The sequence below is a fragment of the Ochotona curzoniae genome, unplaced genomic scaffold (assembly GCF_017591425.1).
Source record: "Ochotona curzoniae isolate NIBS_2020 unplaced genomic scaffold, NIBS_Ocur_1.0 contig_2688, whole genome shotgun sequence".
Taxonomy (NCBI): domain Eukaryota; kingdom Metazoa; phylum Chordata; class Mammalia; order Lagomorpha; family Ochotonidae; genus Ochotona; species Ochotona curzoniae.
This window is the reverse complement of record NW_024465553.1, coordinates 5592631-5614955: the sequence shown is the minus strand read 5'-3', so window position 1 is coordinate 5614955 and position 22325 is coordinate 5592631. Positions and strand designations below refer to the sequence as shown.

The following is a 22325-nucleotide window of genomic DNA, read 5'->3' as shown; positions in this document are numbered from 1 at the left end:
AGGAAAGGCAGCCAGAACCCCTGAGCAGTAACAAACTGCGACCTTGCAGACATAAAGGTGTGACCAGGAGGTCAAGGGCAGGACCCCTAGGCAGGAGGTGGACCCAGAGTCTTGTGGGATTCTGGGTAAACACTTGCCTTGTGGGCCAGAGGTCAGAGGGTCCCCCTTTCCCCTCCAGGTAGGCAAGAATGAGGCCAGGAACCCACGAACCAAGGTCTGGCACTGTGCTCTGCTGGGGCTTCACAGGGTCTGGGGTGGGGAGGAAGAAGGACCCCAAGGAGGAGCCCCATGTAGGAGGACATGGGGAGGGGCTGTCCCTAGGGGGCTCCTCAGGACCCTGTAGGTGGGAGGGCTCAGCTGAGGTCCAGGTAGCCACAGGGTGAGTTCAGGCCAGGGCAAAGTGAGAGATGGAGTGCAAGGAGTGGCCAGGCATCGCCTGCTCCAACACCTGCCTTGTGTGTGCCCTGTGTACCAGGAGCTGCCCCATGAGGCCACTGCACCCTCCCAGCTGACTTCCCTGCATGGAGGCTGAGGCCGGCCGCCTGTACTCAGTCCTGATTCTGCTCATAGGAGGCACCATTCCATATGCCTGTTTCCCCTGGGAGGGGTGGGGCCCAGCACTCACCCTTGCGGCAGCTTAGGAGGAGGCTGATGGAGAGAGGGCTGGGCAGAGCCTGCAGGTGCACAGCGCTGGAGTCCCTTACTCAGCACAGCCTTTGGAGCTTTAAAGGCCTGTCCAGGGGGCGTGGGGACACTGGGTTCCTGTAGAGCCAGAGACTCCTGTCCTACAAATAACCCTGGGGCACTTTCAGACTCTGGCCTGGTCTGTGTTGCCTGAAATTTATGACCCTTTAGGACCTTGGTGTCCTGCCCTGAAGTGGCTTAGTCCAGCAGAACAGCAGGTGCCAGGCCTACCACAAGGAAGGGACGCCTGTGAGACCTGTGGCCCTGGAGACCCAGGTGCTTCTCTCCTGATCAGCGCTTCAGGGTGTCTGTGTAGAGTCAGTGAGCCTCGGGGACATCCAGCAGTGCCAGCTGTGTGATGTCACCAGGTTTGTTTCTCCCAAGGAGTTTGTCCTGGGAGTCTGCCCTTCAGGGAGTGAAGCCATTTGTTTAGGCAGAGAGGGGGCAGTGCCAGGAGCCAGGTGTGTCCAGGGCGTCCTTGGTGGTACTGGAATTGGGAGCGTCTTCACTTTGGCTAGGGTGTCAAGGTCCCTGCCAGTGACACGTGCACATGCTTCAGACTCAGAGACAGGTGCAGGCACACAGGTGACACACAGAGAAACAGCTACACAGACACACAGGTGACACACAGAAACACATGGGACACACATGATCCATCCTCACCCCTACACTTGTCTCAGTTACACACAGACGCACAGACATGGGCGAGGCATCCTCAGATGTTCACAGTAAAGACGTCTTGTGATAGCACCATGTGTGGATTCCAAAGCTGCCTTTTACCTTGTCTGCATAGGACCTGGCTTGAGATTTGGACAACACCAGCTGGGGAAACCATCCCTCTCAGAGCCACAGAATGGTGATGTCACTGATGCTTAATCAGAGGTTTACAGGAACAATATCCTCAAGGAAACCCACGGCTTGAAAAAAAAAATGGATCTGCCTTGGAAAAAGCAACAATGTGATGTCAACTTGTTCATGCTCTGTGCAGGGGTGTTGACTTTTTTTTTTTGGCCTAGGACTGTTTGAATGTTTGTAACATCATGTACGGACCATGCAAAATGATCAGCATAAAGCTTAGCCTGCCGTAGATGTGTTTATTTCAAGTCCTGCCTTTGTTGCCTTGGCAGGCCCAGGCCCAATGAATTCACAGGCCAGACGTTCCCCACTAGTGCCTACAGACTGGCAATGAGCACCAGCAGACAGCAACCAGCCCCACGGACATCTCGCTGGGTCAGCTGGTGCAGCTCCGAAAACCGAAGCACGGCACCCTTGCCACTCGTGGCTGCTGCAGCTGCTGTTCCCATCAGAGCAGTCGAGAGAAGAGCTTTATGGAAAGCTTTGGAAAGATTTATTTGAATGGGAGAGAAGGAGGGAGGGAGGGAAGGGGAGAGAGAGAGAGACAGAGAGACTCTTATCTAGACTTTATTTCCTAAAAGGCTGCAACAGCCAGGGCCAGGCTGAAGCTGGGAATTCCTTTCTGGCTCCTCAGATGGGTGGGAGAGGCAGAAATACTTGAAACACTTGGCCCATCACCTGCTGCCTTCTCAGGTGCATGACCAGGATGTTGCATTGGAGCGGTGTGCCCACAACCTTGAGGGCACTCCGACAAGGCACGTGATGGCTAGACTCGCTGTGCCCCAAGGTCAATGCTGAAGTGGATGTTTTTAAACAAGTAGGACCCAGCTTTGAAGCACTCCTTTGGACAGCTGTAACGGGAAACAAAACATGCCTTCCTACGTTCAACCTTGAAGACAAAGTGTGATGAAGGAGCTGGCGGCCCAGCCAAAGCAAGAGTGAAGGTCAAGAATGAAGGCCAAGGCCACGATTCTTGGGGATGCTCAAGGTGTTTTGCTGGTTGACTTTCTGGAGGAGTGAGTCAACTTCTGCTCTTCAGAAGGGCGTTTTGAGAGAGTTACCCAAAGGAAATATTCACCAGGGAGTCCTCCTACCAAAAACAAACAAACAAACAAACCCTGCCTCATCGCTGTGCTCAGAGACCCCCAGCCTAGACCACTGACCCAAGTACAGACATGGTTGGAGAGACTGCAGTTGAAGAAACTGCACAGAGACTTCACAATTGAGCCTGGGAGAATCTACCAGAATATGTCCTCCCCAACTGACCGGGCAGAGGAAAACAAACAGAAACACCGCTTGTTCCACATGTCAGCATCAGGACACAGCAAGACAACGTCCTACCCCATGGAGAAGCTGCTGACACGCAAGGTCGCCAGGGAAACGGCTGTGAGCTAGGCACCTTGGAGCGGAGACAATGTGCTCACCAGCACCTCTGGGGCAGACCTGGCACCCAGGTGCCAGCAGGGCTGGGTCCCTCAGACAGCAGCCACCCCTTGGGAGAGCCACAGAAGGGAGGGTGGCTCTAGGGACTTGGAGGCCATGGCTGCCCCCTGGTTCTGTCTTCAGTCCCGCCCAGCAACATGGCAGCCTGAACATGGATGTGGGGAGGGCCTGTGCAGGTGGGCACTCCAGCTCCAAGCCCCTTCCCTATCCCTGGCCTCCAGCATCTGGTGTCCATTTACTTCCCGCACTAACACAGCAGACCAAGCCTTCCTCTGGGCTCTGCCTTGCCACTGGCTTGTTGAACCCCAGGAGGGGGCCGGGAACCCCCCCATGCATAGACCTTGGGTTAGAAGTGCAGGTGAGGGCTTTCTGCTTGCTAGTGGTGTCTGAGTTGGGGACACCACACTGGGCTGAGCTCTGAGCTGTGGATGCTGGCTAGGGCTCCATGTTAATGCTGTCCAGGCCCACACAAGGTCAAAGACCCTTGAGTGAGCATCAGAAGGCAGAGGAGGACCCCGGCCCTGCTTTGGACAGGCAAAATCTCTAAATGAGACCTGTCTTTAAATCTTTTTTTTTTTTGCTTCAAAAGGATGTTTTGAAATCTGACTTGTTGCACCAAATATTTGCCCAATCAATTCCAGGCTTGTGTGAAGGGGTGGCGCCACAGAACAAATAGCCTGGTGACCTTGCTCCCAGGTCAGCGCTTTCCACTCATTCATGCGATAGATGATGACCGGGTCTCCATTATGCCCTTGGCACTGAGGTCTGGTGAGTCAAAGGAAGACCAGCAGGATCCGCCCTCCAAACTGACCCATGTGCTGGGGCCAGAAACTGTCTTCCAGCCAGGAGTTGACTGGTATTTGGCTGATGGTGGTTGGCTGGTAGTTGGGCTGGTGGTGGTTGGGTGTCAGTTGGCTGAAGGCTGGATTGTCAGGTGCCAATTTGGCCTTATGGAGAAAATGGAACATATGTGAGGTCTTGGGAGGGTGCAGAATCTTAGAGATGGACACCTGAGAAGAAGCCTGGTGGGGGAGGGACGCAGGCCGTGGAAAAAGAACGAGACTTCTGGTATGTGAATTCTTTGCACACCGGAGGCGGGTGAGGCCTGCAGAGACCCGATGAGGAAATGACGTACCTACACAGTCACTTTTATGGTCCTAGGGGGCTGTCCAGTATGACCACCCTAGGCCTGTGTGTGTTCCACATGCGTTATGCCAGGTTCTTCCTGCCTTGACGGTGACGGAGCCACAGGTGTTGCACCAACGACACCCTCTGAGAACATTCCAGAATGGATAATCAAGGGCAGGTCTCCAGTCTCGCAATGCACAAGTGTCAAAGAGGTGTAAAAAACCATAAAGTGCAGAGACAGAGGGTGGGTAAGGGATGACCTCTGGTCTCCCAGGCGTGAAGGTCTGTGGTGGGGCATGCCTGCTGCCCTCATGGTGGGGGCCCTGGGCCTGGGGAGCCACCCTCATGGTGGGGGCCCAGAGCCTGGAGCCTGACACGTGGCTCAGCCGGTAGCACCCGGTCTCTGCACCACCGTCTGTCCTCATTAACCCAGGTGTCCTTCTGACTCATGCCTGGGTGGCCAATGTCCCAGTCCCATGTGGCCATGTAATGAATTGTCCCCTGAGATGGCGAGAAGCCATGGCAGCCAGCTCTGCTGCACACCCCCACCGGGCTGAGGCTGGCGGCCAAGCTTGAGGGGACCCTGCACCGGCTGTGTCCTGGGGCTGCAGCTGGACGGCCATTGTGCCCGCGGCATCAGGACAGAGGGGGCACGCTTGCCTAGCGTGGCCGACGTCCCCAACAGGCTGTGGGATTTTGGGGCACTGGGTCACCTCTTCTTGCTTTCCCCTCCTGTGCCCACCTCCTCCTCCTGACCCCCACTGCTCGACCTAGGGCAAGCTGCCCACAGGGTCAGCTGGGTCAGGGCCAGTCCAGGCCCTAAGGACGCCACAGCCAGCTCCTGTCGGGCAAGATTTTGCAGCAAGCCGGGTCCTGTGCTGGGGCATGTGACCACAGAAAAGTGTCCCAGGAACGTGGAGAGGTTTGCTCCCTCCCCTCTCCCTCAGAGAAGAGGTGACAGGCCCAGAGAGGTTAAGATTCTGGCTTGAGGTCACACAGCAGCCCTTGGCCCTACAGCCCATGCTCTCAACCTCACAGTGGATGCTGCCAATAGAAAGAGGAAGTCCCAACCCTGGCCAAAGCGGGGGCTGGCCAGGGACGCCTCCCTCGGAGGGACCCAGACCCTGCCTGAGTGGTGCTGCCGGGGCCAGGGAGCCATGCCAGTATGTCCTCTGTTCTGGCCACACGCGGTGGCAGACGCCTGCCCTGCCAGGCCCCAGAAGCTGCTGGGAAACTGGAGGACTCAGCTGTCCAAGATCAGCCTTCCTCCAGCGTCGCCCGGGAGACTTCCCGAGGAGGGTCCCTGTTCACAGCCGAGCATCTCGGGCTCTCTCACAAGCCCCTGGCTTCAGACCCCTGGGTAGAGGTGGCGTCCGGTGGGCCTGGGCACCTGCACTTGAATGAGCCCTGCGTGTGGGTGTCACTCAATCGCCCCCCAAGCCGCCCAGAGCCAGCGCTGTGCAGTTCAATGGCTGACCACCGGAGGGCGCACCGTCCTGTGCTGGCAGCAGTTGCTGACCCCTTGTCCTGGGGCTGTGGTGACAAAGGGGAAGCAGCCCTGGGGCTCTGCTCTCCTGGAGGACCCGGGAGCCCCAGCTCCAGCCTCTCTTGCTGCAGGAGGGGGCAGAGCACACCCCCAGGCGGGTGCACGGAGGAGCTGGGCTCAGTGAGGTGCCACAGGCCCTTCCTCTCCTGGGCATGAGGTGCCTGGGCTGGCAGGAGAGAGGGAGGCCCTGGGAGCCCTGGGAGTGTGGGAATTCCATGTGTTGTTCATTCGCTCTGTCCTGCATTGTGGAACGCAGCCCTCTGGTTTCTGCAACCCTGCAGTGACAGCTCAGCCTTCACCAGCCTTTGCCTGCCTATCCTGGAAGGAATGGAGGGGCAGAAACAGGAGCATACCAGGGAACACGGGCTTGTGCCCACGCGACCTGGGTGCCCGCCTCCACCTGCCCCCTACATCACCCCTCGTCCTTGTGCTGGTGGTGCTAGGCAGTGTGTGGAACTTTCCAGAGCACGTCTCCACCTGCGGGCTCAGCTGCCCTGCCCTGGGAATGGGCCTCCAGCTTGTTCTTGGGTAAGCAGTCACGCAGTCTGCCTTCCAGAATTTCTGAAAACCTTTGTCCCTGCTTTGCTGCTTCAAGGCATGCAGGATCATGACCTGGAGAGAGGCACCTTCCTGGCATGACCCCACGACTTCCGGACCTCAGTCTGCCCTGGGGTCCATTCTGCTGCTGAATGCTGGATCCGCAGCTCACCATCTGTGTGTGATGGACAGCTCGGACACAAGGTACACAACCTCTCTGGCTGCCGGGGAATGAGGGGTGAGTGGCGCGTGACTCTCCTGGGCAGTTTCTGCTCCCTGTCTTCGTGTCCTCCTTCCTATTACCATTATTATTAATTACCATGATCGCTATTACTGTGATTATTGCTAACTATTTGCAATCCACTGTGTTTGACAGTGTTGCTAGCAACCTGGTGAGGTGGACAAGGTAGATGCTGGTGCAGGATGGCCTGCAGGGGTGATGTAACCCAGGTGAGGTGGCCCAGCCTTGGCGGGGTTGACCCAGGGCCAGATCGCAACTGTCTCTGGCCAGAACACCTGTGCCCCTTGATGGAGCCGAGACCCGTGAATGGGAATGGGGACTCAGTGATAGGCACCAGCCACATGGAACACAGCCCAGCCCTGATGAGCTGCCCTCCAGCTCTGTGCCTCGCCTGCCCCTCCTCCTATCTGTCTCCAGGCCAAACCACAGGAGAATCAGACAAGAACAAAGGAGGGGCATGGCCAGGTCGCAGGTGTGGAGCCGCTCTGTGCCCCCATCTCTCCGGCATCGGCAGGTGCCACCTTGCTCTCAGCTGGTTTGCAGGCAGGTGGAACATGAAGGCTGCAGCTGACCGAGGTTTCCCCAGCTGCAGGACAGACATGAGAAACCAAACAGCTGGGGGCTGGGGTTCGAGTCCTGGTTCTGCTCCCAATTCTGGCTTCCTTGTGATGTGCACCCTGGGAGGCAGCAGGGATACTCAGGTTCCCTGGCATTTGGGGAGCAAACCAAAGGATGGCAGATCTTTCTCTGTTACTGATCTCCAAACAAAGATGAAAAGAAAGCAGCCACGTGCCTTGCTTTGCCCTCCCTCCTGGAGCTGACCGCTGCGCAGCTCTGGGAACCTCCTGTGGCTTTGCTTGCCCTCTTACCCACTTGCTGGAACCAAGTGGAAAAACCTCAGACTTCACCTGGGAAGGGCCGAGTCACCTCCACCAGGAAGCCCTCTGCTGCTCCTGGGCATCTGGGAGGCATGTCTCCCTGGGACTTCCTGAGGATTTGCTGAGGCCTGGGTCCCTTCTCTGCCCACACCCACTCATTGCTCGGCCTGTTAAGCGCTCTTGGGCTGCCACTTTGGGGACAGTTATGGAGAAGGCAGAGGAGCGGTGTGGTGTCCGTTCTGGGGAGCAATGCACAAGTCTGAGAATAGAGAGCAAGGAGGTGGCACCGACCACGGCCCCTGGCGTGTGGGACACTGCGCATCGCCCGGGGCTGGGACGGCGGTGAGGAGGAGGGTGGGGGCCACCCCAGGGTTTCTTCAACTTCTCCCAGCCTGTCTCCATGAACAGGACCCATGGTTATTTTTCTTTATCCTTGTTTTTACTAAGAAGTTCTTTTGAGGATGTACATCTAGTGCGTAGCCGCGTGGTATTGGCAGAGTTCCATCCCAAACCTTGGTCCCAGCTGCTCTGCTTCCGGTCCAGCTCCCTGCCGCTATGCCGGGAAAGCAGCGGGGTGGCCTGTGTGGCCTTCCCGATACCTGCTTCAGCACGGCCCAGCCCTGGTTGTTGCAGCCATTCTGGGAGTGAGCCAGCAAATGGGGGGTCTCTCTCTCTCCCCCCCTCAGATAATTAATAAAACTTAAAAAAAGGGAACATACCATTACAGATGTGGTTTTTTTTTTTTTTTTTTGCTATTTACAAATTGCTTTCTGAACTTCTTGTGACACGTGATTTTCTTCTTTCTTTATTTGCTGTTCCTTGCTGGTTCACGTCCCTCAGGCCTGCTGCGGCCAAGGACTGGGCCAGGCTGAAGGCAGGAGCGCCATCCATGTCTCCTGCAAGGCGGCAGGTGACAAGCACTTGGGGCAGCCCCTGGGCCTCCCGAGACGCTTTAGCAGGAAGCCGGATCAGAAGCGGAGGGCTGAGGACTGGAGCAAGCACTCGGCTTTGGCATAGAGGCATCTCAAGCAGTGGGTTGCCTGTGATTTCCGAAGTTAAACGCTGTAGCTGTAGTGGCCTGGGGGGCACTGTTATTTTTTCCCAAGCAGGACTCATTTGCATAAGAACAGAGAGGTTCATCATAATCCACTTCCCTGAGCAAGGATCTCCAAAACTGCCTCATGGAGCTGGCGTGGGGGCACAGCCGGTGGAGGCACGGCTGGCAACACCAGCAACCAGAGTTGCAGAACACGAGTTCGAATCCTGACTGCTTTTGCTTCCTGTTCAGCTCTCGGCCAATGCTCCTGGGAAAACAGTGGGACATGTGGCCCAGGTTCTGGTCACCCATGTGGATGGCAGGGGTGCAAGCATTTGGGCTATTATCTGTTGCTTTCCTAGGTACATTAGCATGTAGCTGGGACAGAAGTGGAACAGCTGGGATAGGAACCCACATCTCTGTGGGATGCTGGTGGCAGCTTTCCTTGGTATGCCACAGCACCAGTCCCAGGCCACAGTCTCTGCCATGTGCTGCTCCTGCCCTCACTTTTCAGCTGCAGAACGCCTACCCATCCGTCTAAACCCAGCTCAGAGGGTCCCACCGAAGACGCCAGCCTATCCCTCACAAGAGATCAGGCACCTCTTGCAGGTGCTCGCTCCCCAGCATTAGTCATGGCCTGCAGCAAGCGCAACTCTGGCTGCTCTGCTCTCCTGCATCCCCACATGGCCTGGCTCTTACAGTCAGGGTGTTCAAGTGTCATTAACGTGTTTTGGATCTGGGAGAACCAAAGGGTGGAGAGTGAGACTTGAAATTCTGAACACCCCTCTCCCCCTGCAAGGCAATGCTGTGAGAAGACGTACAGGGAACTCCGCAGCTTTGGGTTCATGTCACTGGCTCATCAACCTCCAACAGGACCCCTGGCTGCAGAGGCACTGGCATCTTTCTCCCTCCCAGGAGATGCCAGGCCCAAAGGTTTGGGTCTTAAGTCCATGAATTTACATGTGGTTAGGCAACCTTGAGCCCAAGCTAACATCCTTCACTGGGTGCCAGGCCCCTCCCATAGCTTTCTTTATTAGCCATCCACTGTCTACTGCAGCAACACCCAGCCCCCCATACAGCTGCTCTCCCCAGGCAGGGCCTGGCTTGGCCTGCAGCCCCCTGCAGCTGCCCTCTGACTGTGGTCCACTGGCCTCTGAGTACTATCTGATCTTAGGCATCCCGGGTGCAATCCTTGGGAGGCTTTGGGGACGGCCACACCCCAGCCTCTCTCTGTGTATCTGCTATGGTAGTTTGTCCTGGAGCAAAATGTGTCTGCAGCAGGCAGGCAGGTGTGGGCCTCAGACTCACACAGGCCTCACCCTGTCATTAGCAGGTAGGCATTTTCCATTTCCAAACCCCTGGTGCAGATTCTGGGTCAAGCCTGCCTCATTGCCTTTTGTGCTCCTCTGCAGTCTCTGCCCTGCTCCAACCACCTGCCCACCCTCTCCATCCTGCCATAGCCCCTCAGTGACCAGAGCTGGTCAGGGATCTGTCTTCCCTGGCCACTAAAAGAACTTGGTCACGGCCTCTGGGCTATGACTGCACTGGTTGGTGGCTGAAGCAGCTTGTGGGGAAGAAGCCCCATGGGTCACCTGTATGTGACAGTCCTGTCCTCATCTGAGCTGACATTTGGGTCACATGAACACCAGGAAAAAGAAGATGAGGGATAAAAAGGACACCCCCCAACTTGGTCATACCATCATCATCAAACCTACCTCTTCCCATTGTGGTACTCAAGCTGAATGGCCAGTCAGAACTTGGGGGGGTGGGGTGGGTCCCCAATACGGAATTCCCAGCCTCCGACCTAGGCAGCAGTTGGGCAACCATGGAGTTGCAACAGATCTGAGTGGACTCAGTGAAGCCCCCGCCCAGCGGGAGTGGCTGGTGCATATCCTTGCTGGCTGCCCCAGTGGCTGGAGCAGCCCCCAGGAAGGCGGTGTGGCCAGAGCTTCCGGAAGCTCAGTGGCTGGCCCTCTCCTGCCTGCTGCTGCTCTTGGGGCCTTCATTCCACGTCTCCAAGAGGCCATGGCAGCGTGAGGGAAAAGCAAGAAGGGCGATCCAGTGCCTGGCGATTTCTCCTGCAGGTGCTGTGAGTATGAGACCTGTGCTTCTCACTGAGGGAGGATCAGCTGCCAAGGTGGGTGCAGAAAGAGAAGATTCTAGAGGAGTTTCTGAATGAGGGGAACCCCTGCCCCAGGAGGAGTAATCTGAGGGGACTTGGAGTCGCTTCCAGAAATGGCTAGTGTTGGGGTTTTGCTTGGGAAGTATGGGGGTGGGATGGTCTTGGGAGATAGGGCATCACCCCTGCTCCCCACCCTTCATTGAGCCCAGCTTGGTTACAGACAACCTGTTCTTTGTGTACTTTGCTCCCCCCTCCCCGAGAACAAAAGTGGCACCCATCAACCCACCCAATGGGGCCTGGCTGCCTGATCCACGGGTGCTGGTGGAATTGCCATCACAGGTTGGGGTCTCCTCTGGGTTATCATGAATGCCTTCCTTGTCCATAGTCTGCATTGAGTCTTGAATCCTCCTTAGTAAGCACAAGTGCCTCTGGAGCAGAAGCTACTGCGGTGGATGGCACTGGACCAGGCAAGGAGCTGCCCCCCTGAGGGGCAAGAGATGACCATGGAGGCATATGGGCATGGCTTCCCACGGGTGCAGGCGCCAGGCTCTACCTCAAAGGAGGCTGCGTCCATCACAACAACTGCATGACCCCTTCCCGGCCTTGTGTGTGCGAGTGCCCTGGCCCGGCCCCCAGGAAGAACTCCAAGCAGTGCTTAGCAGCAGGAAGGTGGAGCTCAGAAGGGAGAAGGGAACGTGTTTCCCAGGATGAAGGACCCACTTTAGTGCCATGCCCATTATGTAGGGTTTCCGTAAAATGCACGGAAGATGTTGATTTTGGAAAATACCCCTTGTATGCATGGATCGCTTGTGCATTAACTCCACTGTGCTCAGCTTGTAGAAGTGTTTTCATAGCAGCACCTCGGAACTGAGCTGCGGGGAAACAGAACTTCTCCCTGTTAGATGTGAGAGAGCCTTATGAGGAATTCCACAAGACGGATTCCAAATGTTCTAGGAAAATAGAAGTAGAAGATGTTTATTTGGGTGCAAAAAATTTGTTTGAAACCCAGACACGTTTTTTCATGACATACATCTTCCATGAACTTGTGGAGGCACGCAGGTTGATTCCAAACAGCTACAACAGCCAGGGCTAAATAGTGGGCCTGGAGCTCCATGGGGGTCTCCCCTATGGTCTCAGGCACCCGGGTGTGCATCAGCAGGAAACGGCACAGGAAGCAGAGCCGAGGCCCAGGCCCAAGCACTCTGACGGGGAAGCAGGATTTTGACCACTGAGCCAAGTGCCTGCTTTCTGTACCCCAACTTTGGGCATGATTGTAGACTCCAGAAAAGGATCTGAAAAAGTTGGGGTCCCTGAGGTGCTGGGGGTCCTGCAGGCAAGGAAGGGTGTCTGGTGTGTATGGCTGTGCAGGAGCGGCCTCCATAGTGCCCTGTGCCTTAAGCTCACTCCAAGAACGAATGGGACACCTGGGAGGGGCACCTGCCCAAGGCCTCTAAGGGGTTTGAGGAGTAGGCCATGGTACTTTCTCCTCAGTTGGTTTCATCACAGGAGCTAGGGGCAGGTAATGGATAATGACAGCCACGAGCCGGGGGTCTCTGGGGTGAAAGGTTGAAGCGCCAGGCACAGCATCCATCTTCCGTGGGCCACCATGCATCCTTGGTGCTTTCTGGTTTGCCTCCGAGTCTGCCAGCAGCTGGCTGGAGCGCTTTCTAAAACAGAGAGTACTGTCACAACAGAAGCCCTGCACCTGTGGGTTCTGAATCGTGGATCCAACCAACAGGAGATGCTATATGTTTGGGGGGGGGGGGAGAAGTTGTGTCTCTCGTAAGCATGGGAAGGTTTTGTCTTGTCATTGTTCCTGAAGTGATGCAGGCTGTTTACATAGCACTCACATGGTATTGGGTGTCTTCCGGCACCTAGAGAGGATGGAGTGTACAGGAGGGGGTGCCCAGGTGCTGGGAGGCACCTGAGCACTCTCTGTCGTGGTATCCACCAGGGGCCTGGAGCCAGCCCCTAAGAGAAATCCACTGTCACTTGGGCAGGGATTTCAGGGACTCGGGGTGTCGGCAGGGGATGGCAGGTGGGGGAGTGAAGCAGTGCCCATGTGCTAACAGAGGGGAGGAGGGGAAGGGCAGAGGCTAGAGGCTCTGAGGACTCCGGCCCCGTGGGCTTGAAGTCACTTGTGTTGCCTGTGCAGAGGGCTTGTAGCCTGGCTGGGACTCTTCTCTTAACAAGTGAGTGGGGTGCGTGGGGTCAGGATGGCTCGAGAAGAGCTGAGATACTGTCCGTTATCTGCCTGTGTGTATGCTCCAGAGTTCTGTGTCTGTTTTATTTTCTTCTGCCTGAGTTTTATTTTCATTGAACTCATTTATTTTATTTAGAATGACTACCAGATGCACACATGTCAGGTGAAAGAATTGCCTAACTCAGGGGAGCGAGCGATCAATCCATTGGGAAATAACCAGTCACTCAGCTATTTTAATTGATGGAACAAAAAATGAGCCTGCTCAGGCATCTAACCCATGTGACAAATGTGGGGCAGCACCGGGCCTGTGAGGAGAGGCTGGGAGGTCAAGCTGGTCGTGCTAGCTTAGGGAGGGGAAAAGGCCAGTTGTTGGCACTTAGGGGGCCTTGGGATGGTGGTCCTGTGGAAGAGGCAGGGAGGTGTGCCATGGTATAGCTTGCAGAAGCTTCCCTTCTCTGCTTCGGCTCTGCCCCACCCTGCCATGACTCCCAGTCACAGCCTGCGTCAACTTGCCCAATAGCCTTCCACCCAGGCTGGCTGGCAAGCCCACAGCCGAGAATATTCTTTCGGCTCCCCGAGTGATGCCTCTTAACTTCTCCACCCCTGGGAGTTGGGAAACAGTGTGCCCATGGGTAGCAATGGACTGTGTGGCTTGTGTTTGGATGCAGGCAGCCTTTGTGAACAGTCTGGCCCAGGTGCCCACGATTAAGCCCTTTCCCTCCTCCTCTTCCTTCTGTGTCTTTGAAGCATCCTGTAATAATCTATGTCATACACGCCTCCTTGGCATCACCAGTGATGTTCTGTTTTTGTTTTCAGAAAAGCAGCATGGTGCTTACAGAATGCCCAGGCTCAGACTGGACAAGTTCTTTTGAGTACCTCTTGGAAGTGAAGGGATGGGACCCCAGCACAAAGCTACTCATGCCCTGAACTCCTAGCATGCACTTGGTGCTGCTTGGAGCTGTCCCGACCGAGGGCTCGGGGGAGCAGCTGCAGCCCCTGAGGCTGGACTTGGCTCTCCCTGTCTGTGACATCACTCCCCTTCTCCCTCCTGGAGAGAGGCATAGGAAAGGGCTCTTGGGCAAATGATCTTTGTTAAGGGGCTTGATTTGGGACAGTCCAACAGAAAGAATCCTTTTGGCTTATAAGGAACAATATGAACTTGAATCTGTCAGCACAGAGAGGGAGGGGTATGTGAGTCTATTTCATGTCTCCAACCTTACAGGTGGCCTTACAAAGGAATAAGTATATTTAGCTCTCAGAGCTGGCTTCCGCCTGGCTTTGGTAAGAGCCCATGGCAGGGCGGTGTAATGGCATGCCCTTACTCTGTGGCATGGCTTAGGGCGGGTGCCCACACTGGCCCAATGGAGCAGGGCAAACAGCTTCTTTAGGGCCTGGGACACTTCTTCCCCAGCTTTCCTCCATATTGCGCCCTGTCCTGTGCTGAAGCACCTGCATAGGAGGTGCAGGACCTCCGTGTCCTGCATAAGCCGGTTGAGCCACCCTGTGTTCCTAGCGAACAAGGCAGAAGCAGCAGTGTGTAGGTTGGAGGCCATAGATGTCCTTGGTTCTTTGTTCTGCTAACCTTGGGTCTGTCCCCAGCAGGGTCATCTCCGAGGACAATGAACTTGGCCCTGTGTCTGGGCCTGCTTCTGGCCAGTCTCCTCACTGTGAAGGGTTTTCTGCAGCCCAACCTCTCCAAACTGAACTATGGATATGCAAACCAGGCCCAGGGGTGGCGGGGCAAGAGGATAGCTCAGGAGCTGGCTCGACGCAACCTGAGTTTTGGCTTCAAGCTGCTCAAAAAGCTGGCCTCTGACAACCCGGGCAAGAACATCTTCTTCTCCCCGCTGAGTATCTCCACCGCCTTTTCTATGCTGTGTCTGGGGGCCCAGGACGCCACCCTGGCCGAGATCAAGGAGGGCTTTAACTTCCGGGAGGTGCCCGAGCGGGACCTGCACGAGGGCTTCCGTTACCTCCTGAGCAGGTTGAACCAGGAGAAGCGGGACATCAAGCTGCGGGTGGGGAACTCCCTGTTCATCGACCGGAGGCTTCAACCACAGAAGAAGTTCCTCCGAGACACCAAGAATCTGTATGAGGCAGAAACCATCCCCACCAACTTCCAGAACTCTGCATCTGCTCGGAAGCAGATCAACGAGTACGTCAGTCAGAGGACCCAGGGCAGGGTCTCCAACCTGGTCCAGAGCATAGACCCTGGCACCGTCATGCTTCTCACCAATTACATTTTCTTTCGAGGTAAGGCTTAGGGTGTGGCGGCCTGGGATGGAGACGAAGGCCAGGATGGAGATGGCTGACTGTGGCCTTGCTCTGGGACCTTGAGTTCAAGTGCACCTAATCTCTCTTACCCTCTGCCAAGCGGATACCACGGTACAGGCTCCACTAGGCAGTCACTGCGGTTCAAAGCAAAGAGGTGGATTAGCTAGGGGGTGTCTGCATTGGCTTCCATGTGTGCCTTTCTTTATCACTCTCTTAACACAGTGTGGGTTGTGGAGGCTGGTGAGGCAGTCTTTGTTCCTGAACCGAGAACAGTGAGATGCAGACAGACTGACGACTGCCACGAACAGGACCTGCCTCCGAGAGGAAGGACCTTAGACCTGTGCCCATCCCACTGTGCCCAGGAAACACCCAGGGTGGGGACTGTGCTGGGGACACTTTGATGGCCGCCTTGGTTGCTTGATCAGATCTTGTGGAGTTCCCAGATCTGAAAGAGACAGACTGGTGGAATAACATTCTCACACTTAAGCCTCGTCTCCCACCACTACAGGAAAGCTCAGGTACCCCACATGTGTACAGAGGTGCCAAACAGTTGAGCCTCGCAGGTCAAACCCTTCAAGCTAGGTGACACAGGCATAGCCCTGAGTACAGGTCACATTTCCCCAAATCCACAGGAAGATGGGTAGCTATGCAGGAGAGAAAAAAAGTGGTGATCACGAACATCTGGAACTTTAGTCACCAAAGAAGGTGGGGGAATAGTTTGGACTTCCCCGGAGTCTGTGTGCTCCCTAGGTCACATCGGGACCTGCAGTTACAACAGTGAAGCTATGATAACTAGTACCCACTCAACATCCTGTACACACGGTCACCAAGTCTCAAAGCAGCCCAGTCAACACACCCATTCCATGAACAAGGATGCTGAATGTCAGCAAATGAGGGCATCTTTCCAAGGTCGTCCTTCTAAAGCAGACAAGTCGGGCTTTGAACCCAGGGAGCTGGTCTTCAGAGCTCTCCATATTGGCAGCTTAGGGGTAGCAGGGTTGAAAAGACATAGGTCTGAGTTTCTGCTGTTTAGAAAGAAACATTGAGCTGCTCGATGCTCAGCTTTGGGTATTCATGGCTTTTGAGCAAGCTCCTGGGGGTGGCCTGCTGGAGCCATGTGCCTGAGCTTGTGCCAGACCCAGACAGCTGTCAATCACTGCCATCCATTCTTGTCTGTTAAGATATGATAGATGGGATGCTGGGGTTTCATCCTCTATGCTTCTCTCTGAGCTTAGCAGCCTTGGGCCTGACTCTTGTGGAGTTAAAAATGAAGGGCTTTAACTTCCAGGAGGACCTGAGAGGGACCTACACGGGGGCTTCCATTACTTTTTTGGGTCTGAGTCTACTTCTTTCCATGTCTTCAAACCACAGCATGGGAACAGAGACTCCCCAGGGAACAGGGGCTCCTGGGGTCTTTTTCTGACACTCCTTTGCCTGAACCTGTGTGTCATGGATTCTTGAACCCCTTTCTCCCCGGTCACTCGTGTCACTTTGTCTTTCCTCACTCCTAAGCCAGGTGGCAACATGAGTTTGACCCAAAAGTGACCAGAGAGGAAGACTTTGCAGTGAGCAAGAACAAGTCTGTGCGGGTCCCCATGATGCTGCACGGGGGCATGTATGACACCTGCCGGGATGAGCAGCTCTCCAGCACCGTCCTGGAGATGCCCTATGAGGGGAACATCACGGCTGCATTCATCCTCCCAGACGAGGGCAAGCTGAAGCACCTGGAGAATGGCTTGCATGTGGACATTTTTGCCAGATGGAAGAAGCTCATGACACACAGGTGAGGGGCGCGTGCAAGGACCGTCTCCTGTCTTTTTCTTTCCTCCTCTTCTCTATGTATTTCCTCCATTGCATGGTCACTACCACGGCCCTCTTCTGGGCTCTGAAATGAACTTAACACTGCGACAGGTAGTAGATTGGACGAGTCAGAGGAATACAGCGTCTGCTTGCTCTTTGGGGAGCTGCATGAGAGCCATAAGGGCACAAGGCATGGAGTCTTGGTGGTGGCTGACGGTCAGGGCGGGCTTCATGGAGCAGGTGGCATTTGAGCTAGCACCTTGAAGCTGCAGAGAGGTGAGAAGTGTCCAAGGCACAGGGAACGGTGAGGACAGGTGTGGGGGGTGTCAAAGGGAGCCGTGTGTAGTTCATTGTGACTGGAATGGGGTTTCGATGGAGTGTCCCTAGGAAGCTACACTCATAGTGATTGAGGAACCAAAGTGACTCAAGGTTTCCCTTCAGGCATAATATAAGAACGAGTTTCAGATGAGCCTGTGGGATGTATCACAGGTGCCTGCCTGCTGATAGGTCTCTGCAAGGTAAGGCCTAGGGCTGGACTTGGGCAGCACAAAGGCACCCAGTCCCTTGAAGGGGCCTGGGGTAAGGCGGGATCTATGTCAAGCAGGATGGGCCGGGACAGACAGGGGTGAGCTGGAGAAGGTGGGCAGTGTCCACCTTGCCCCTCCCTGCCTTGTGGGGAGGTGGGGATGGCACTGGGCCCAAGATGGGCTCTAGTAGGTGGCAACTGAACAAATGCCAATTTCACATGAACCCACCCTGGGAGGAATTGCCTAACAGCTCTGAGATCCGGTGTTCGCTGCAAACTCTGAAATGGAAAACTTGGGCTCTGAATGCTTCAGATGAAGTTACTGCTGGGAAGAGTGAGGCAGGTGGGCTGAAGGCAGGGCTGCCCTCTGTCAGGCACAGCAGCTGGCACAGGAGAGGGCTGGAGGAATGCCCACTGCGGAGGGCTCATGTGGGACTTGCATGCTCCCTAATCCAGCCTCCCCAGGGGGCCACATGAGTCTCCTTCCTCACCTTCCCCCTTCCTTGGGCTGCTCAGTGGCAGGTGTATTGCACATCAGAGCCTCAGGGTAGCTCTCAGGATAAAGGCTTACCCTCCCAAACAGGAATGGCTTTACAGCTGGATGCCTCCAGGGGTCCTGTTGCTTTTAGTCTGTGCTCTGTAGAGTTCATAGAGGCCTTGGGGATCTCCCTAGGGGGTGAGGAGTGAGGAAAGTGAAGGGATGCCCTCGACTCCCCACTTCACCCTGAAGTCCCGCCTGGGTCAATGTTGGCCCAAGATTGCTTCTCCTGTAATGTGGTGGTTTCTGCCAAGTTCCTGGTCTTGGGTCTGTAGTGTCAGATCTGTAGTAACAGGGCCCACTCAGGCCTTGGGCACGGCCTAGACTGCATGGGAGAAAGCTCAAGTGACAATGACTGATGGGGTCCTGAGATGGTGGACCCATGTGGACAAGGGCTCCAGGTGGGAGAAGGGACCAAGTGCAGAGGGCTGTTTGGTATCAGGGTTTCAGGGCTAAGGGACCCCTCTCTAATATGCATCAGGAGGATCTGAGGTCTCCAGGGCTGGGGAGGACAAAGCGTCACTCCCCATTGGCCCTCAAGCCTGTCCTGGAATGTGGCAGGACTTTCCCCCTGTGTCACTGCCCCCTCCCCAGGGTTGTAGATGTGTCTGTCCCCAAACTCCGGATCAGTGGCACCTATGACCTGAAGAAGACCCTGTCCCGCCTGGGCATCAGCAAGATCTTCGAAGAGCATGGCGACCTCGCCAGGATCGTCCCCCACCACAGCCTCAAAGTGGGTCAGGTGAGCCTGGGGGGCTGGCCCCTGCCCTTGCCCCCGATGCTGGGAGCCTCCCACAGCCCCAGGCTCAACCCAAGGTCACAGCCAGGGTCTGAGCTAGAGTTCTACCCACCAGCCAGGCCATCCCTGGCCATTACCAGCCAAGTAATCCCTGGCAAACCATGAAACCTCCCAGGTCCTCTTGGGTGCAGTCTTGGGTGCCGGGAGGGTCAAGCTCCTGGTGCTATTTTGGACTCAGACTCAGTGCAACAAACATTGACCAAGGCCCTGGATGTGTGTCAGACTGAGGTCTAGTCTGGGTCTGACTCAGACTCTCTCAGGATTAAGTTGTAAACACACAGCGTGTGATGAAGAGATGATTAAGTCATGCCCTGCGGCCAAGGACAGCACCTGCCTGCTTGGGACGCCAAGAGAGGACCATTATGGGAGGGTCCCAGATGAGACAGACACCCAGCAGTTTGCATTTCAGATAAGCAATGGAATTGTTGTTGTGGTTTTTTTTTTTTTTTTGGTATCGTAAATACATCCCAGGTATTGCATGGGACATATTTGCACAGAAACATAATCATTGTTTATGTTGAACCCAACTTGAACTGGGTGCCCTGTCTAGCAACCCCACCCTGGGTGTACAAGGGCATGGGAAAGGAAAGGAGTTCAACAAGTAGAGGTGGCTGTGGGTGGCGGCCCCAGGCATGGGGAGTAGCCCCCAGACTCGAGGGAGTTCCTCTGGGGGCGACAAGGCAGGTTCTAGCCTGCCTGGGAGGAAACCAGGTCATGCAGCCGATCGGGTGGCACTCCATCAGTATGTGCTTCCCTTTGGCCAAAGGAAGAAGCTGGATTTGGGTCTCTGCAGCAAGTCCCACTATTAGAAGTTTGTGAACCGGATTCCCACCAATTGCCTGCTCACACATGGTGACCTTGAGTCTGGCTCCCTCTTAACCACCTGCGGGAGAGTGTGGCAGAGCTGCAGCTTGCAGGCACCAGCCAGGTTATTCCTGTGCCACCTCCTTCCCTGGGACACTTGTCTGAGGCCCACCAAGGTCGCCGAGTGGCAGGACAGGTTCTGAACTGCCCTTGACTCTTGCAGGCGGTGCACAAGGCTGAGTTGCAAATGGATGAGAAGGGCACGGAAGGGGCGGCAGGCTCTGGCGCCCAGACACTGCCCATGGAGACGCCACTCAACATCAAGATGAACCAGCCCTTTCTGCTGATGATCTACGAGAAGGTCACCCCATCCATGATCTTCTTGGCAAGGGTTGCTGATCCTAGCAAGTAATGGGGTGGGGGTGGGTATGTGATACCTACTGGATGTGGACCCCATCCCCAGCCTGGACCTGGGTACACTTCGCTTCCCAGGGGGTCAAGACCATGGGCATTCAGATCCAAGCCTGCACCATCACTGCTTGCCAAAACCAACATGAATGGCACTGTTGGCTCTGGAGGCTCTTGGTTACCTCTCTTTCCAATGTCATCCCAAGGTCAACGTCAGACATCCATACCCACCCATCCCCTGGATGTGTTCTCATCCCTGCACAGTTTGAGGGGTATGGTGATTTTAATAAACATACACTTATGTCATTCTGGTTTGATGGTTGTTAGGGGATGACAAGGAAGGTTGGGTGAGCCACAGCAAGGGGTTCTGGGGCTGTACAGGGGTCTGCATTCAAATTCTAGGATGTGGCGTCTTGGAGGAAGCCACCTGGTCTCTTGCAGAGGGGTGACTGGAGCTCTCTGCCCACTCTGTGGGTGTTGGGTACAAGAAGGAGATCCTGGGGGCAAATCCAGGACCTGCCGGCAAATCCAGCTCAAGAGCAAAAAGGCAAAAAAAGGGGGGAGGGGCCTGCAGAATTTGCCTAGGACCACCAGGGGGCGCCAGGACTCACAGCATGGGTTCAGAGACCCGTGTGGACACCTTGCAGACGGCTGGCTCCTCTAGGTCCTTCAGTGAATGGCCCAGGCTTCCTGTGTGGAAGGGCACCTGGCTGGCTGGGTCTCAAGAAGCCTGAGGTGGCACCAGATTCATGGGGTGGTTTGTGTGGTAATTTTGCCCCCATGAGCCCTTTGGGTTCTAGTCACCGCTGTCCTGTGGGCAAAATTGACACTCCATGTCAGATGTGGAAACATGGAGGCTCAGGGAAGGGAAAGACCTTCCTGTGGCCTCCTGGGGTGTGACAGATAGCAAGGACCAGGGTCCCTTGCCTTTGGGGTGGAAAGGGAGGCGTCCCCCTGACCTGGCCTCTTTCTTCAAGTTCCCTTTTCCTATGCAGGGAGTGCCTCCTGTCCCATCCCAGACCCCGCAGGGCCCCAAGTCCCAGCCTGGGGTGGGGGTGCTGGTGCAAATACTATGACCGGGCCAGGGTCCTAGCGTGTGCTAGGGCTGGGAACTGGAAGCGAGAGCAGCTTCTTTCTTGAGAGAGTGGGAGTGGGGAACAAAGCTGAGAGTCCACGCCAGGGACCCAGTCATTGTGTCCCCTGCCTTCCCTGGGGGAAGACACCAGAGGGATACAGACACCTGGAACCGTCATCTCAAGTGTGTGGCTTGTGGCCCTGGCCCTGTAGGCTGCTCAGAAGGTGAGTGGCATGGGCAGGTTCCTTGTCCAGCTCCGTTTGCTGAACAGAACTCAGTACTTGTACCAGCCAGTGCAGGGCAGCTAGGGGGTCTGGGAGGGCCCGGGGACACTGTGCCCAGTGGCTGGTGTCCGCCACCTCCCCTGCTTGCACCAACTCAGACAGCTGCTTCCTGAGACGTTGCTCTCTGCTGCCCCCACTGGTGAGAACTCCCTCCTGCTGTCTGGCCAGCTCCTACTCACCCTCCAAAACCCAGGTCATGGTCTTGAACTTCATTCTGCCTCCCAGGCATGTCCAAGAAGGCGGGCCTGAGGCCCCTTGTGCCCCGTAGGGGCTGCGGTCACTCTTGCACTCAGGAGTGACTCGGGGAGCGGTCCTCTTCACGCTGGTCATTGATGACAACAGATCTGGCTGCTACCTTTCCTGGAATTCCTGTGTGGTGGGGGGCTATAGCCACAGTGGCTTGACTCTCGAGCAGAGCTCACGTGACAAGGGGAGTCAGCAGGCAGTGCTGTCAGAGGATGGGATAGCAGGATCTGATCCGGTTTAGGGATACACCATAGGGACGGGGTGTTGAATGCCAGGAGCCCATTGATTTTTAGCCTGCAGCTATTTATAAAACTTGCACAGGAGTGTGAATGCCTGCAGTGGGCGGGGCTATGTCTGCCTGTGAGGGCGGGGCTGTCTGCAGTGGGCGGGGCTATGTCTGCCTGTGAGGGCATGGCTGCACCTGCAGTGTGCATGGTTGTGGTTGTGCCTACGAGGGGTGTAGCGAAGCCTGCCTCTCCACGTGGGCTGCCCTGCCGCCTTCCTGCACCAGCTCATGCTGTCCCACCCTGCCCAGACACTCTCCTTGTTTTCCACATCCTCCCACCACTTCCTTCCCATAAGGTCAACTCCTACTTCTTCTGGAAGTTTCCCAGGCCACATGTTTGTGGACCTACCAACCTCAAAAACAAGCGAGTGAGCGAATGAGTGGATTTGCCTTTGATGAGACCGAAGTTTGGCTGGATGCCTATCGAAGCCTCACACAGGGAGTGCCCTTGCCAACCCTGACCTTGAACCCTCCAGGTGGGTGCCATCATTGCTCTTACTAATGAGGAAGCCAGGTGTGTAGCCTGTCCCAAATTCCACGGGGAGAAAGCCTTAGAACTGGGAGCCGATGCATATCCCAGCACATATTTGGCTTGCGTTAATCCGCCGTCCA

General features: G+C 55.8%; 1 protein-coding gene across 1 annotated transcript; it reads left to right on the top strand.

The window, feature by feature from the left end:
- The first annotated feature begins 14292 nt into the window (after window positions 1-14292).
- On the top strand, window positions 14293-19826 carry LOC121153211 (serpin A12-like). The gene is made up of 4 exons (XM_040975692.1): window positions 14293-14926; window positions 16460-16730; window positions 18406-18553; window positions 19638-19826. Exons 1-4 carry the CDS (start codon window positions 14293-14295, stop codon window positions 19824-19826), a joined length of 1242 nt encoding a protein of 413 aa, XP_040831626.1.
- Window positions 19827-22325: the final 2499 nt, after the last annotated feature.